The 17,020-nt window shown below is 46.3% G+C and overlaps 1 protein-coding gene and 1 pseudogene across 2 annotated transcripts in view; one reads left to right on the top strand and one right to left on the bottom strand.

The window, feature by feature from the left end:
* VOPP1 (VOPP1 WW domain binding protein) overlaps positions 1 to 17,020 on the bottom strand; it is a gene marked incomplete at both ends in the record, with an annotated part of 108,443 nt that overhangs the window by 13,758 nt on the left and 77,665 nt on the right. Inside the window, 2 exons of the mRNA XM_084247192.1 lie at positions 8,699 to 8,835; positions 13,450 to 13,527. Of these exons, the coding sequence (XP_084103318.1) occupies positions 8,699 to 8,835; positions 13,450 to 13,527 (215 nt within the window). The remainder of the gene's footprint in view (positions 1 to 8,698; positions 8,836 to 13,449; positions 13,528 to 17,020) is intronic.
* LOC311179820 (small nuclear ribonucleoprotein G-like) lies at positions 7,440 to 7,667 on the top strand (annotated as a pseudogene). The gene has a single exon. The product of its transcript is annotated as a small nuclear ribonucleoprotein G-like (transcript).

The following is a 17,020-nucleotide window of genomic DNA, read 5'->3' as shown; positions in this document are numbered from 1 at the left end:
TATTGCCTCCACTGCCCGATTTCTTGCTCTTTATCAAACATGCAGCAATCCGCTGGGCAGGTGCTGTTGTCATCACCCTGGGATCCTGTTAAAATGCAGGTGCTAGGGCCACAGGAGAGCATACACTCTGTCTCTCTCCCTGAGTAACAAGAGCCTGACACTTTATGTCTATCGATCCTAACAACACGCTATTATGTCCCTCCCTCTCAGAAGAGAAACCTGAGTCACAAAGACATTATTCCCCCTTCAGTAAGTCCTGCGGCTCTAACCCCAGGCGCAGAACACAGCCGCTCTGCTGTCACCACCCGCCTGCCACCATTCAGGGCACGCGTGGGGGATGAAGGAACATGCACATCCTCTGAGGCCTCTTAGCAGCAAGGAACCCAAGCACCTGTCACAATGACAGTCTGGGCAGGCAGACAGCCAGTGACTCTGGAGAAGGCCCTGTCCTCATGAGAAGAGAAGAAGTGAGAAGTGGCGGTAGGCCTGCGTAGCTCAAAATGCTGCTCTATCATGGACAGAGCAGAGAACTGGCCCAAAGTAGATACTTGCTGGAAGTTTCTGTTCCCACTGATTTAAAGTCAAAGATGTGAAAGCTGTTTGTTGTGATTAAAGTAATAACATGGGGCCTCCCCTGGTGGTGCAGCGGTTGAGCGCTGAGCTGTGAAGCTGCCTGCAGCCTCTGCAGCACCAGTTCGATCCCCGGCCGCCGGCGAGGGTCCCACATGGCGCACAGACCTCTCCTGTTGTGCCCGCTGCTCCCCTCAGCAGCGTATTTCATCAGTCTGCCTGTTCTGTTCCCCACTCTGGCTCTGGTGAATCCTCTCACCCTCCTGCGCTTCTGACTGTACCCAGTGCTTGTATAAATAAATAATCTTTAAAAAAATAATAAATAACATGAATTGCTTACCAATAGCTGCAAAAAAGGCCTTCCTTCCTGAATTACACTGTGTGAAGTGTTTTATCTATCACTATTCCCAGCAGCCAAGGACAGTAAGTGCTTTCATGGGGGTAAGAAACCCATCACACTTTTACATGGCTGAATACTTTAGATGTATCTATTTTATGTGAACTGGATAGTGCAAATCCCAAAAAATAGCAACTGAGTTGTCACAGAAAGTGTAATATCAACATCAGAAAGAGGATTTCCAGAGTGAGAATGATAGGAGGGATAACAGACAGAAAACCAGGCAGGCAGACGCTGCCCTTGCAAAAAATGTTCCTGGTTAGAGGAAGGGACTCCACGTTGCTAGGCTGCATCCATTCCTGGCCTTTGTTAGGTGAAACAGCTCTCAAATCACCCCCAACCTACCTAATTCTCTGATCAACCCATCACCTTCTACCATTGAGGATAGACTGGTAAGGATTATCCCAGTATTACAGTCATAAATAGGCATTTGTGATTCTCAAACCAATACCTTGAAGTATTTCTAGGTTCTTTTCATCAAAACCATAATTTCAGAAATTATCCATCCTGAATGAGGCAGCACAGTATGGGTAGGAAAGGGGGAATTCCCACAGAGCCAGGACTCACAGAAAGCTGTAGCCACAGAGACTGTTTCCTCACCACTGTACCTTCAGAAAACACATAGCGAAGCCTTAGAGCCCCAGGGGTGAGATGAGGCAGAGCCCGGGGCTGCCCGATGCTGTTTCTGCAAACCTGTGTGCAGCACCATCATGGTGAAGAGCTGAGCTTGGTCCACCAGCTCAGGAAACAGATTGTCTCCACAGCCAAAGCGGCCCTGTTCACGTTTCAGCTCTGATTTGGAAGGTAATGAAAGTGTCAAAACACAGTCCTTACTACTTCCATTTCCCGAAGTTGGTGTCATTTAGTCAGGACACGACCGCCACTGCAGGGTGACAGATTTATTATAGGATTGAGCTACCAGAACAGTCAGAAACCATCAATAAGCTCATCATAAATGCACTGCTGGAAAGCAATAAAAATGTACTTGCCAGTGGGAATAATCTGTCTTCTACTGTTTCATTTTTTATAAAACCAGTATTAGTCACATTAAAGGAAACCATTTTAAGGAAAAGTCACGTTAACACCACAGACGTCATTTTCTATGGTTCTCTCCACAATCTGAGGCATGTGTGTGACTGCACAGCTGGAGTCATGGCTGTTCTACACAATGCACAGTCCACCACCCTCCCCCTAAGCACAGCTGGATGCTTGTCTTGCCACAGTTATATGGCCTTGATCTTGGTGATCAACTTTACTGATCACATAATGGCCCCCAGAGAGGAGAGACCACAAGGCAGACATCTCTCTGTTATAGCCCTGCCTCTCCCACGTTCCATCACGTGTCCTGAGCTCTCAGATCTTCATGCAACCCAACCCCACTTGCCTCCACACCCACAGTTCTGCTTTAGTCAAGGTTTTCATATTTTTCCTACTCTCTGTAAGTTCTTTTTTCTTCCAGTTCACTGATATATAAATGACACACAGATTGTGTACATTTCTGGTGTACAACAATGACTTCATATATGCAGACAATGCCAAGTGACCACAATGTTTAGTTAACACCCATCACCTCACCTAACTACTCTTTTTTTTTCTTGTGGTAACAAGTTTCAAGATCTAATCTTAGCAGATCTCAAATATGCTATATGGTATCATTAACTACAGTCCCCATACTGTGTATCACATCCCTCTGACTTACTCAACATAAAGACTAAAACAAGAGAACTATTCCCAAACAATTTCATTTTGTGACGGGTGCTGGGCTCAGAAGGGACAGCAGCCCAGCCTGGCCTCACAGACCCAGACCTCCCCACTCTCTGTCCACCCACCCTTCACCAAGCCCAAGACCAGAGGGGGACCGCAGGCCCCAGTGCTCTGGCCAGCAGCTTCAGCCTCTGCTGCTCTGGGTTCCTAGGCAGGTATGAAGTTCAGCGTGTGAACCTCAGTCCCTTACCTAGCTACCCAGCCTCTCCCCCTCAAGCCCTGCTCCAACCCATACCAACTCTCAGAACCATGACGCTCCATATCTTTTGCATCCCTAATTATGAGCATCTTTGTAACAAGCAATGCTCGCTCTTCTGCCCTGAGTGACACCTTTGCAGAGCAGGGTGAGCTGCTATCCCCTCCCTCCATTCATGAGACAAGTGCCTTTTCTTTTTCATGAATAAGCAACGATCAATCACCAGAATCCACTTCCCCTTCCCCAGGATGGCAGAAGAGAAACACAGCAATCCAGCAAACCCACAAGGACTATCCTTATCCTTGCTGGGTGTACCCCCGGTGCTCCTCCGCACAGTCCAAGCTCCTCCAGTAAGGGCACTCATCCTCTGGACCCACCTAGAAAGTCAGCGCACTGGGTTCCTCTCTTCCCAGATTATCAAACACCTTCCTCTTACAGCTCACACTGCAAGGGCTCAGTGCCCCAGGGTAGAGACCTCAGCAAACAGTTGTAGAGGAAGGAATCCCACACATGGAGAGGAAATTGAGGATCCACACAGGAATCACTGAGACACTAACCAACCCTACTTTTTTTTTTTTTTTATTCAGTATTATCAGTTTTAAAGCCCCAAATCAAAGCAATTAAGTTTTGGGCCTCCCTGGTGGCCTAGGGGTTAAGACTCAGCACTATCAGCACTACAGCCTGAATTTAATCCCCACCCAGGGAGCTAACCCACATATGGCACAGCAGACCTCTCCTGTCCCACCTGCTGCCCTCCTCAGCAGTGTATTTCAGGAGATCTGCCCATTCTGCTCCCTACTCTGTCTCTGGTGACTCCTCTCACCCCCTCCCCCACACCTCTGGCCTACACCCCAGTTCTTCTATGCAAAAATTTTTTTAAAAAATTAAGTTTTCCCACATTAGAGCTGTTAACAAGTGGCAGAGTGCTCGGTTTTCTCATGGAAATATGGAAATTGTACACTCCCATGGAACAAAGCAAGCCTTGTTTGCTTATGATGCTCCAGTCTATTTTGGGATTTCTTACTGTTATGGGTCTGTAAGAAGCACACAGCTGGAAACATGAGGTGAAACAAATATACATTTCACCAGAGAATGAGATGAGAGTGGGGCAAGCAGCAGTGGACTCTAGAGAGGTGCACGCACCCAAGTCAACATCTCCCAACAGGAGGTGAACACCCATTTCACCAGCTTAATGGCAAATGCCCCCTCTCTCTGACTGCCCCCCCCCATGACACCACAGAGCAGAGTCAAACTACCCGCTACCCAAGGCACGTGGGACTGTGCTGGGCCCAAGTGCTCTGCCATTTGCAGAGGGACTCCTGTTTGTTATTAGGTCCCTGCTATTGTTTTTTACATTTCTCTCACATTCAAAAGCACCCTGCAGCTGTGCTGTGCCACGGGTCACAGGGCACAGCCCCTTGGAGTCTGCAGTCAGGAGTGTGGTGAGCACATTAAAGAACAAGGAAGAAAGCAGAGCTTCATGCCCTTCCTCAGCTCCCACTTAACTCTTCTCACATACTCCTCAGGCGCTCCCACGGGGAAGCCTGCCTAAGTGTACCACACACCGATGGCTTCCCAGCACCTGAACTTCTCCCCCACCACTCTCACCCAGTCAGTGACTGTGCAGTTATCTGTGCAATTGCACAAAGCTACCAGACATGGACTTGTGAACCATGTAACACACCAAGGGGCAAGCTGTGCACTGGGACCCCAGTACCTGCAGCACCTCAGCAGGTGAGCGGTACATGGGCTGAAGAAGCAAGTCAGGAAGGCCTGGGCTCCAGGCCCCAGTCTGGCCACGACCTCAGGTTACCAATTCCCTCAGCTGGCAGACAGACGTTGGCTCAGAGCCTGAGACTGGAGTCCTGCTGGCTGGAGGGGGTCCAAAGTAGCCATGAGGGACCCAAACTCACCACAGTAAGTGCTGTTGAGCCCTGGCAGAACACCCAGGAGAGAAAGCAGAGGAAGGGATATGCCTGGGATTATTTCCAAGCAGTGAGGGCGGGTGCAGGAGTCCAGGAAGGAGGCAGGCCTTGAGAGCAGGCCGCTCACACCAGGCATGAAGACAAGCAAGTAACTAACAAGAAGGATGTGCCTGGTCCCTGGTGAAGCCATCTGGACCAAAGAGCAAAGTGACCCTGCAAAAGGACAACATGACTGTGTATTTTGTTCTTTAAAAAAGACTTCATGGAGGCAATGAGGAAGTCAGAGGAGAGCTGAAAGAAACCAGCAGCTGGGGTGAGACAAGATCTGAAGATGTGGTGGGATCTGAGGACCTGTTTATGGGGCATGGTTGATAAGGGGACTAGGAAGACAAGAAAATGAGGAGAACAGGCACAGGGGACCAGAGGGGATACACTCCCATTTGGAAACACCAAGATGCTGAGTTTAGGGGGACTGTGTGGCAAACCTGACCCCTGTTTAGCACTGAGGACCAAGGACACGTGGCATCCTGCATCTGTGGCCATGGGGGACATGCTAAAAATCCAGGTAGAGAAGATAGAATGAGGAGACTCACGTCTTTTATTATCCTTTATTCTGATCCGTCTCCTTCTTGAAATAAAAAATGCAAGAACTGAAAACTCAAACTAATTCAGATAAAACCTAATGAGCTTTGGCACTTCATTCTACGCTAGAGCACACATTTGAAACTATTCAAATATGCCCAAAGATGAATGAATAAAAATTCACTTAAGTGTGAAAAGTGGCACTAACCCTGAAAGTTTAAGGGACAGCAAAGTCAGAACTGTTGTGAGAAATACATACTCTGATCTTTCTGAGAAACATTTAAAAAATAATAAAGATGATTCTTTTAGAAATCTTGCCAGTTGTGATGACATGGATGGATGTGGAGGGGATTATGATAAGCAAAAAGTGAGAAAGACAAATACTAGATAATTTCACTCATGTGTAGAATATAAAGAAATAAAATAAAACAAATGACAGACAAAACAAATCCCAAAAATCTGTAGAACTGAGGCTAGCAGATGGGAGGGGGAGGAGTAAAGTGAGGGGCCCAATGGTCTATGGAGGATTGAGGTGTTTTGTTGGTGGGTGTCGTATGTAACATCCATGTGAAGTATGAGCCTATACCCCTAAATCAAACTCAGTGTTATAAACCAATGTTACCTCAATACAAGATACTACAATTCTTAAAATTTTAACTTAAATTTCAAAAAATGATTCTTTTGGAAAAGAAAACCCTAGAGTTTTTATTTCGTGGAAGAAAACTATAGAAGAACAAATCAACAAATGAACAGCTCCACTCTCTGAATTTTGAGAACCTATCTTCAAAAGAACAGAAGAGAGAAACGCTTCTCCTTTTAAACTTACTCCCCTACTCTTGATTTTTTTTTTTGATTTGTTTATTTATTTATTTATACAAGCACTGGGTACTGTCAGAAGCGCGGGAGGGTGAGAGAATTCACCAGAGCCAGAGCGGGGAACAGAGCAGGCAGAAGGACCAAAGTACACTGCTGAGGGGAACAGCGGGCGGCAGGAGGGGTCTGCGCGCCATGTGGGACCCTCTTCTGGTGGCCGGGGAGCAGCTGGGGCTCGAACCGGCGCTTCAGAGGCTGCGGGCAGCTTCGCAACCCAGCGCTCAACTGCTGCGCCACGGGGGAGGCCCCCTACTCTTGATTTTTTAAACCATTTTTTTTCAGGCATGATTGACATACAAAAAACTGTACATATTTAATGTATACAGCTTAATGAATTTGGAGATAAATACATACTGAGAAACTATCACCACATTTCTATACCATAAACATATCCATCATCCCCATAGGTTTCCCAGTGCCCTCTTCATATTATGACTATAAAGAAGAATAAGAACACTTAAGATCTACCCTCTTAATAGAGTTTTAAGTATGCACTCCAGTACCACTAATCTAGGTCCTATGCAGCATATGAGGCCTCCAGGACCCGTTTATCTTGCAGAACTGAAACTATGAAAACCAAGTCAGGGATGTCTCCGAGAACTCTGACTGTCCACCTGCAGTGTGGATGACTCAAGAGCTATCCCACCTCCTGCCCCACCCAGGCTGTGCTGCAGCAGAGTCATGGTGCCCAGCTTCTCCACTAGCTGGCCGGATGACAGGCACTGCCACAGGCATGCTGACCAGGCCTCCAGCAGTCCGGGCTCCCGTCCTCCTCAAAAGTTCCCTTCAAGGGAAGGAAAACCTCTCACACATAATGTCAAAAATAGGAAACTAGCCCATATCTTGGGGAAGGGCTGCATTCACCCACCTGTACATGAGAATTTTAGATAGCTCTTAAAAACACCACTTTAACTAAGAAACCACTAATTCTTTTTGACTCTGGGACATTACTTTGGATAATGTCCCTTAGACAGACCAAATGATGTAACTTGTTAAAAAAAAAAGTCCATAGCAACAATATTTACAAGTACTCAAAATACTTGTAAATGTATAAGAAATATAGGCAGGACGCCGGCCTACAGCGGGAGTGGATTTCGTGTGGTGGCAGCTCTGAGCCCAGGGAGTAGACACCATGAGCAAAGCGCACCCTCCCGAGTAGAAAAAATTTATGGACAAAAAGTTATCATTGAAATTAAATGGTGGCAGACATGTCCAAGGAATACTACGGGGATTTGATCCCTTTATGAATCTTGTGATAGATGAGTGTGTGGAGATGGCAACTAGTGGGCAACAGAACAATATTGGAATGGTAATACGAGGAAATAGTATCATCATGTTAGAAGCCTTGGAACGAGTATAAGCAGTGGCTGTGTTCACCAGAGAAATCAGTTGCTTCCCCATGTCCGCTTCCACAGCATCTTTTTACAATGATATGAAAATTGGGTCGTGTACATTTTCTTACTGAACTTTTTGTTAAATAAACTTTTGAAATAGTCAAAAAAATGTATAAGAAATACTGGAATGAATGAATGAATAAAAAACAATAGAATGCAAATGAACAACCATGAAAGAACATTAAAGCAAATTACCATTTAGTCATAATGCTTATTAACTGAGAAGCATTAAGAATGGCAGGGACATTACCGTCTATACAGAAATGTACACAAGGTAATTTTTAAAGAAAAAAGAAGAGAGCAAAAAGTATGTACATACAAACTGCATAAGTATTCATAAAAAGTTCACTAATAATGAGGCAAGTGAGGAGAAAGACATTCAATTCAGTATCTATTGCACTTTTTAAAAAAAATTTATATATACTTTACATCATTGTTCATTTTTAAACAGTTTGCTTCCCCCCACCCCAGGTGCAGTCCCCATAGAGTTTCCTTCACCAATGCACCCGTGCACCATCACCTCAGTCTCCTGTGCTCCTTCCTCCCTTTCTCTGGTCCCTCTCCCTCCTCCTCCACTGCAGGATGTCTCTGGTTTATAATTGTCTGTTTTTGTTTTTGTTTTGTTTTGTTTTATATTGTTATTATTTTTCCCCTGATGTCTTATGTGGTTGCCCTATATTCCTCCTATAAGTGAAACCATCCAATATTTTTCTTTTTCCTTCTGACTTATTTCACTGAGCATAATTCCTTCTAGCTCCATCCACGTTGCTGTGAATGGCATGAGCTTATCTTTTTTGATTGATGAATAGCATTCCATTGTGCATATATACCACTTTTTATCCGTACAAAGCTACAATGAAGTTGATCATTGGAACCTAAACGAATAAATATGGCCTCAATTTTTTCTCCTAGCATATTTTGCAACAGTTCCCTTTTCAAAGGTTTACAGAGGACACATAAACTGGAGGGGGAGACAAAGACACAGGGGTTGGCTGACCTGCAGTGGGGTTCGGTGGCTGTCTGGTGTAGGACACGTTGAACGCAGGTTCTTCAATCAGCGGTGGGGGGTACATGCGCCTCCGGATAAAGAAGCCAGCTCCACAGCAGAAAAGCACACCCATCATCAAGAGGAACCTGAGGGAAAACAACGTGAGGGCGAGTTTGGAACCATGCTCCTGGGGCTTCCTGGAATACACCTTAGAAACTATAGGAATAGAGAAGATATTCTTGTCAATAAAAAAAAAAGCTGAGATTTTTAAATCTCTTGGTTCTAAGTGCAACAGAACATTCACCAACTGTGACTCTGAAGTCCAAAGGGCAGTGGTAATGGACAGAACCTTTGTGCAACTCATCTCAGAATTCTCAGTGACTGTCATGTCACTGATTTTGATAAAAGACTGATGACTAAGCCCAAGACTTCTCCCCTCCTCACCACGGCACAATACCTAGACATGGGGAGTCAGACTGAACAGACATAATTGGAAGCATTTGCCCATCTCTAAAGTGAATTTATGAGGGCACAGGTGGAATGTTCCAGAACCTCACACAATCTGCTCACTCTGTGCGGGCAGCAAACTGCCCTGTGACGGGTGAGGACACAGCAGAATCAGCCACATAATGGTCAAAGGCATATGGCCACACATAAATGAAATTTAAGAAAAGAATAGGTGATAAAATCTTTGAGACTATTAATATGATGTCAAGTGTAAAACCACCAGTCAGGCATTAAGTATTTACTGGACAACCTTGGAATACTGAGCTTGAAGAAAGACAAAGGCACAAGATAGGAGATGATTCAGGGAAAGGCTGAAACTGTGACTTTTGGTCTGTCTTCCAATATGTCTCCCTTCAACAAGCAGTTTCTGAGGACCCGCTACACTCCTGCACAGCACTGTGTTGTAACAAGACAGGCGAGTGTCACTCCCTGACACTGAACTTGAATGCTAATCAGGGAGGAGACTGTAAACTATAAATGTATAAAAGTACTATTTACAACTCGGAAAGTGCCAGAAAGAAAAACAAGCAATACATTTGTGTAATTAAATATACATGATTTACTGTTTTTGCCATTTTTAAGTGTGCAATTCAGTGCAACAAGAAGTTTTAACAAGGATATCTGGCACAGTGAGGAAGATCTGAGAAATGTCCTTTATTTCAGAGCAACCTCTGAGCTGAGTTCTGAAGAATGAAAGAAAGACAGGTTGCGGGAGAGAGGTGGAGAGACCAGGAGAGGAGGTCTGTGGCTACAGCCTAGCAGTGAGAGGTGGGAACCACACAAGCAACAGCTTCATCTCTTAAAACTAACTTCCCCCAGGACTCTGTGCTAATCTTATGTTCAACATGGGGCCTGACGATAAACATTTGAGCAGAAATACAAGTACAGAGAGGCTGAAAGCATACTTAGGTTTCATCTCCTCAGACTGCTGGCCCCTCCCAAAAGCCTGGAGCACTACAGTGGAAATGCAGAAGCCCCTGGGACCCTTCTGTGAGAGAAGCCACATGGTGATGCTGTCAAATGGGACAGAAATGACACAGCTCCTCACTCCCTGCACAAAGAGTGGGGCAGGGACAGATCAACGTCACAGGGCAGGAGGCCAACTACTGGCTTAGGGTTAATTATCACCAGATTTGTTCTGGACTGAAGCTTTTGTCTGGGAAGAACTTATTTGAGGGGCCTCCCTGGTGGCCTAGGGGTTAAGTCTCAGCGATATCACCTTGACAGCCTGAGTTCAATCCCTGGGCAGAGAGCAAACTCACATCTGGCACAGCAGACCTCTCATGTCTCACCCGCTGCTCCCCTCAGCCGTGCATTTCAGTAAATCCACCTGTTCTGTTCCCCATTCTTGTCCTTGGTGAAGCCTCTCGAAGTCTCACACCTCTACCCTATGCCCCAGTTTTTCTATGCAAAAGTAAATTTAAAAAAAAAATTAGGGGCCTCCCCGGGGGTGCAGCGGTTGAGCACTAGGTTGCGAAGCTGCCCGCAGCCTCTGCAGCGCTGTTCGATGCCCAGCTGCTCCCCGGCCACCGGAGGAGGGTCCCGCATGGCGTGCAGACCTCTCCTGCAGCCCCCTGCTCCCCTCAGCAGTGTACTTCGGTCCTTCTGCCTGTTCTGCTCCCTGCTCTGGCTCTGGTGAATTCTCTCACCCTCCCGCGCTTCTGATTGTACCCAGTGCTTGTATAAATAAATAAATTAAAGAATAAAAATAAAAAAGAAAGAACTATTTTGAGAGGGGAGTGACAGGGGCAGGGGAATGAGCTCATAGGGACAAGGAAAGAAGAAGCAGGATGTAGGGGGAGCTGCTGTAGTAAGAAAAGTTGGAACTATAGATTCCCTTTCATTGCTAAATAGGTTGGGGCGGGGAGGTGGGGGTGCTCTCCAGGGATTAAGAGAGGAAGTCTGTGCCTTTTCTGTCATCAAAAGTAAACTGGTTTCTTCACTTCCAGTTGATCCAGGGCTGGACTGCTCCCTAGACTCAGAGTAGAAACTCCAGTTTCAGGGCTCTCACGAGCCAGTCAGGCGTCTGCTCGGTGGTAGTGAGCTTCCATGTCTGCCTGGACTTCCAAGTGCTGCCTGGCCACCTTTTTCTAATCTTGGCAATTTCATGTAGACCATCTAGGTAAAGATTACTCAAGATTTTAGAGGTAGCCAGAACTTCTGAAAGCATTCTCCTCCAAACCACTGCTTCGTGATAAGGGACCAGAAGCCCTGAGCAGTCACATGGAGCCAGTCTGCACAGCAGCCCTTCCTCCCGCCACAGGAAGCCCTTGTCACACAGCCAGCTCTGTCCTCACCCTCTGTGCTCCCCTCCAAACACTTGGGCCACACTGTGAGTGTCCCATCACTCCCTCAACCAGGTCCAACCTTCTGTCCCCGTCTCTGGGATGTTACTCCCTGTACCTGGAATGCCCTCTCCAAGGCTCAGTTGGAAGCTTTGTAGTTCCCCGCCCCCAGCACTTTTTTGCCATCAGAGGCTCCATGCCTTTTCCATGCCACTGTTTCATCTTCTCCACATGTAAAAAGCCTGTTAAGACATCTGTCTCTTCTGCCAGTCTGCAGGCAGGGCCTCTCCATGGGCCTCTGGCCCGCACGGGACACTTATGTTTACTGAGAGAAGGAACACGTCCTTTGACATCAGCAGGTCACCTCAGACACATCTCACAGTGTTCTGGTTACATATTGAGTTTAGCAGAGATCTCAGAGCCTCAATTCTAACTACATCAAATGTCCTGTCATCTGGCACTCTGACTTTGAGACCTGCTCTCACCAGATGGGACTCGTCAAGACATCTCTGCAGGGATCCCACTATGTCACCTGTGCATTGAGTCCACCCACAGGAGACCGGGGCCAGTAGCTCCAAAAGGCCTGGCCACCAGCTCAGGGAATGCTGAGGTGCCCTGAAGCCCAGTCAGCCTGGAGCATCAGCATTTTCTTCTCTTTAATTGTATCACACTTGAACGTCAACAAATTTTTCATTTTAGGAGCAGTCCAGCAACCTCATCACCATTCATTAGGTGCTTCAAACCAACCTGACATACCTGAGAGCCCTTTTGGGATTCCTATTTCCTCCTACAAGATCCACAGAGGAAGATTCTCTGTGAAAATATGCTTGAAGCTAGGTAAAGGTCTCAAAGGCTACCTCCTCCTGGTCCTCCTCTCCCCAGCACTGGTAGCAATCCCCTCACCTGAAGTGTACACCACGGTGTTCACATTCAGAAAATCTTAAGACAAAAAACAAAATCATCACCGATCATATGGAGTTTTAGATATTAGTAACCATGAGGTGGAATAAGCTGGCAGCAACAAACCGTTGTCCAGGGGGCTGTCCTTATGAGCCAGCCATGAGGGAGACCCCACCAGTGTCAGTTGAGTCAGTCTCCAAATGGCCGATGCCCAAGGGAACAAGTGTCAAGCTGGAAAGCCCAAACCTCACCACAAAAATTCAAGTGGCTACTAGAACATGCTCAGTAAAGGTCTTAAAGTCTTAAGAAATCAGTAGTGTCAGAATTTTTCAGCCATACAGAAGCTTAAGTTTTAAAGCTAGTGAAGTTTTAACCCTTTTTGGAGTTACAGTTCCACTGTAGCTGAAGAGAACAGGAGCTGGTTTTAGGCAAATCCTTTCCCATATAAGCTCTGCTTTCCTTTGACATCTGAAACAACATGTCTGATCTATAGAGACAGATAAGCCCTGGACACCCAAGATGTCATCTCTGAGGATGGCAATCGACAGGAAGCCAGCCCCTTCCCTTCCTGAAATGTGCAGCTACAACCTTCTAGCACATTCCCTTGTTGTCTGCAATGAGGCTTTACAGCTCCTCCAGCTGGAAGAGAGACAGGAATGCAGACTGCCTGTCTTGAAAGTCAGGATTCAGCAGACAGTGTGAGTATGGAAGACTTCTGGGCAACAAACTTTACCACTCAATTTTCTGATGCTCAGCCTTTCAAAGAGCTCCATTTCAGAAAGTCGCAAAGAAACTGCTAAAGGGCTAGTCCACCTTCCAAAAGAAAAGTGGTTCTTCCCCAGCCACAGCTCCTAGAAACAGGAATGGGTTTTCTGCAAACTGTGAGCAAAACTGCTCATCACAAAGCCAAACCTGAATGTATCTGCTTTCTCGACCAAGGTTCTCCCAGAAGTCATGATCTCAGGTGAAGGTGAAGCAACGCTTGTGGTGATGATACTGACTGTGGGCAGAGCCTTGAGGGGGTGAGGTTAGAGAAAGGCACCCAAGACCAGAAGAGTTATGACCTACCAGAAATACCAGAGCCTCTGTATGGAGAGGGCCCGCACGCAGCACCGGGAGCCACAGCAGTCCTCATAGGGGCGGCATCTGCAGAGAGAGGGGCACAAGCTGGTCAGTGTCCAGAGATGGAAGGAAGGCCAGTCATGGGGTCCAGGCAGAGTTCAGTGCATAGAACAGCAACTAGCAGAGTGGACCATTCTGGGGTCTGGTGGCCCACAGGGAAGGTGCTAAGGTAGACATGGTGGGTGTAATTCAAAGCACTGTGTCACTGCCCATCTGTGTGTGCTAATCACAGCAGTTTCCATCTGGGGCACAGCCATGACCAAAACCTGCCAGTGCTGCAACCAGAAGGAAGCTTGACAACAGACTGCAGCGTGCTGCCGACCTGCTCAGCTCAATCCCGAGAGTCCAAAGATGGAAACACGGCACTGCTATGCCAGGGAGGGTAAAAGCAGGGGTCATGGAGTCAGACAAATTAAAAGGTTTAGCCCTGCTCTGGCATTTGCTAGCTGCAGGACTTCTGGCAAGTTATTGAGCCTCTGAAAGTCTGCTTCCCCATGGGCAGGCCTCCTTCACAATGCTGTTGTCAGATGTGAGGCTACCATCCTTAGATAAAGTGGGCAAGGACACACATTATTCTCTGTTCCCCCAATGCCTGAGGCCTGGGCCTCGGGCAGGACAGGGTACAGGTGATGTCACTCAGTGACAGCCCAATAATAGCCCTCATGGAGGACAGGAGCCAGTACAGGCCCCAAGCAGTCAACTCAGAATCCTCAATATTTCTGCCCTTCCCCAGCACAACTGCTCCCATTTTTCAGAAAAAGAGAACACATTGTGACAACACCAGTCCTTTGGTTCTGCACTCTGGCGATTACAAACAAGCTTGCACTGAGCCGTGTAAGCCCAGGAGACAGCAGGTGAGGAGTGGGGTGAATGGTTCTCAAAAATAAATGGCCATGTAACTAGGCTCCAGGCTCCAGCCACTTCTATTCTTTAAAAAAAATAAAGTTCACCTCAAAATGGGGAGACAGAGAATTTGTAACATGATGAAATCTAACAGGACCTACTATCAAAACAGGAACTTCAGGCAGCAGGATTCAGGCCTGAACCATATGGCCAACAGCCAACCTGGTGCCATTCAAAGTACCCAGAAGCCTCCGGACAGGAAAAGCTTCTTAAAATTCAAGAAGAACTTGGGGAAGGCTGATAATTTGCAAGCAGAGAGAATCAGACATACACCTTCCTGTCATCTTGCCTGGAGGGAAAGGAGACTGTATAAGAAATGACTGGGAAGGATGAGCCTTCACCATTTCGGCCTCAGGACTCAGAAGCTCCAAGAACCTGGCTCTACTGGATCAGATGCACTGAGCTTCCACTCTGATACAACCCCAGAACGTATTTTCAGAGTATAAAGTGTCATACCTAATCCTCTAAAGAGTTTGATATTTTATAGGGGGAAAGCATCAGGAAACACATCAGAGATCATTTTTCTTCTAAAACAGTATATATCATTTTTCTTCTAAAACAGTATTTGAAGCCTGCAGTTTCTCCTGTTTCCATGCTGTCTCAAAATCCTTAGTGGCTGTGAAATTCATATGTTTTCCATGTGCACCCCTTATTCACTGTTTCCCTTTTTATATCCCTTCTTTTCAACATACATCTACAACTAATAAAAGCTTACTTCCAAATAACAACAGCTTAAAAATCAGTTGGGAGAAATACACAATTTGATCCAAGATCCTGAACATTGAATTTAGAGATAATTCCAATATAAACTGGTTTGTATAATGTAGAAAGTGTGAGGGAATAATTCCCCAGGAAACACTAGTTGAGACAGAGAATTATGAGTTAAGATGGAAGGTTATATGTTGAAATAGAGTTAAATGTTAAGATGGAGCTCAACAGACAGGAGGTTCAATTCTAGCCACACCCTGAGGCCCTAAGGCTTACTTCTATCACTTCAAATCCAATACCCAATCATTGCTGAATCCTGTATCACAAAGGACAACAAACTGAGGTGGGCAACACCCCCCCCCAACACACACACACACACACACACACACACTCTCCAATCCTCCCAGGGCCAAGGAAAGATTACTTAGTATGCCAAATTGCTATAATTTTGATGAAACACTCTCAGACTGGTGACATAAACCAATCTGTTTCACTTGCATCAACTAACCAACATCTAGCAGAATAACCAAAATGTACTCCTAAATATGCTACTGGTTCTCAGAACCCACGCATCTAATGCACTCGTAGTCATCGAAGCGCAACTGGGAACTCTACAGTGTCCTGGGTATAGCAATTAAACTCATAACATAGGAGTCCCCGCATGGAAGGGCTTTCTCTCTAGGAGAGGAAGACAAACAATAAGCAAGTAAAATATGAGCAAGTAAAATATGAGCTAAACCTATTCCATAGTGGAATAGGTTCCACTATGGTGAGAAATAAAGGAGGAGCAGCAACTTGAGAGCACAGGGGATGGGGAGGGACAATACAATATTTTTTCTCTTCATTTTATTTTATCTATATTTTACATCATTCTTCATTTTTGTACAAAGTATGCTTTCAATACAATTTTGAATAGGATGTTTAAGGATGACAGAGGTGACATCTGGCTGACAGTGCCCTGGACCAGCACATGCCCCCCATATTGGGGGAGTGCTCCTCTCGGGAGCTGGGGCCACAGACACTCATCCAGTCCCACAGGCAATGCGGCCACACGCAAAGAACAGTTAAGCACACAGTAGGTGGGAACCCCCCTCTGTAGACAGAGCTCTGGAGCATCAGGGGATCTAGTCCAGAACTGGACAGGCAAGTACCCCACCACTGCACCAACACCACTGCCTACCCACATAGCCCAGAGCATCATGTACAACAGCTGCTCAGTGCCCATCACTTAAGAATCTCAAAAGTCTTAGGTAAGTGAAGCGTGTATGTGTGTGTTCTATGTGTGTGAGCCCCCTCGTGCAGATGTGCACACAGGTGTGCATATGTGTGTGAAAGAAGGGGGAACACTCAAGGGAGACAAAGGACTTCTTGCTTTTAGGGCTCACAAGGGAGGTAGAGTTCAGATAATTCTCTTTACATAAAAAGATGGAACAGTTTCCTATCAAGAATTTGCAAAGAAACAGTCCTTAGTCATCATAGTAGATGTGGTAAATGTGACAATGTGGACAGCAAAAGTCAAGATAACGCCAAGATTGACATTTTAGAGGGGGAAAAGCATCAAGAGACGTATCAGAGATTATTTTCCTTCTAAAACATTTTCCTTTGAACCCTGCAGTTTCTCCTCTGCTTCCAAGCTGCCCCAAAATCCCTAGTAGCTGTGAAATTCATGTTTCCACATGAGTATACAAATGGGTACACAGCCTGGGTGATTCCCCTCCCTTGGCTGTGTGGGGTCCTGTGACTACAATGCATGGTCACTTCATGATCTGGAACATAAATGGCATGTTGTAGAAGACGCTGCCATAGCAGATGGGGGCTCTGAGGACTAGCTGCCATGGTGTAAGAGGCCATGCAGCTAGGACTGAGGGAGAAGGCCAGGAGCCTGGTGCCACCACCAGAGGACAGC

This window comes from Talpa europaea, assembly GCF_964194135.1.
Source record: "Talpa europaea genome assembly, chromosome: 11".
Lineage (NCBI taxonomy): Eukaryota > Metazoa > Chordata > Mammalia > Eulipotyphla > Talpidae > Talpa > Talpa europaea.
The sequence above is the reverse complement of the archived record's forward strand: the minus strand, read 5'-3'. Positions and strand labels throughout refer to the sequence as shown.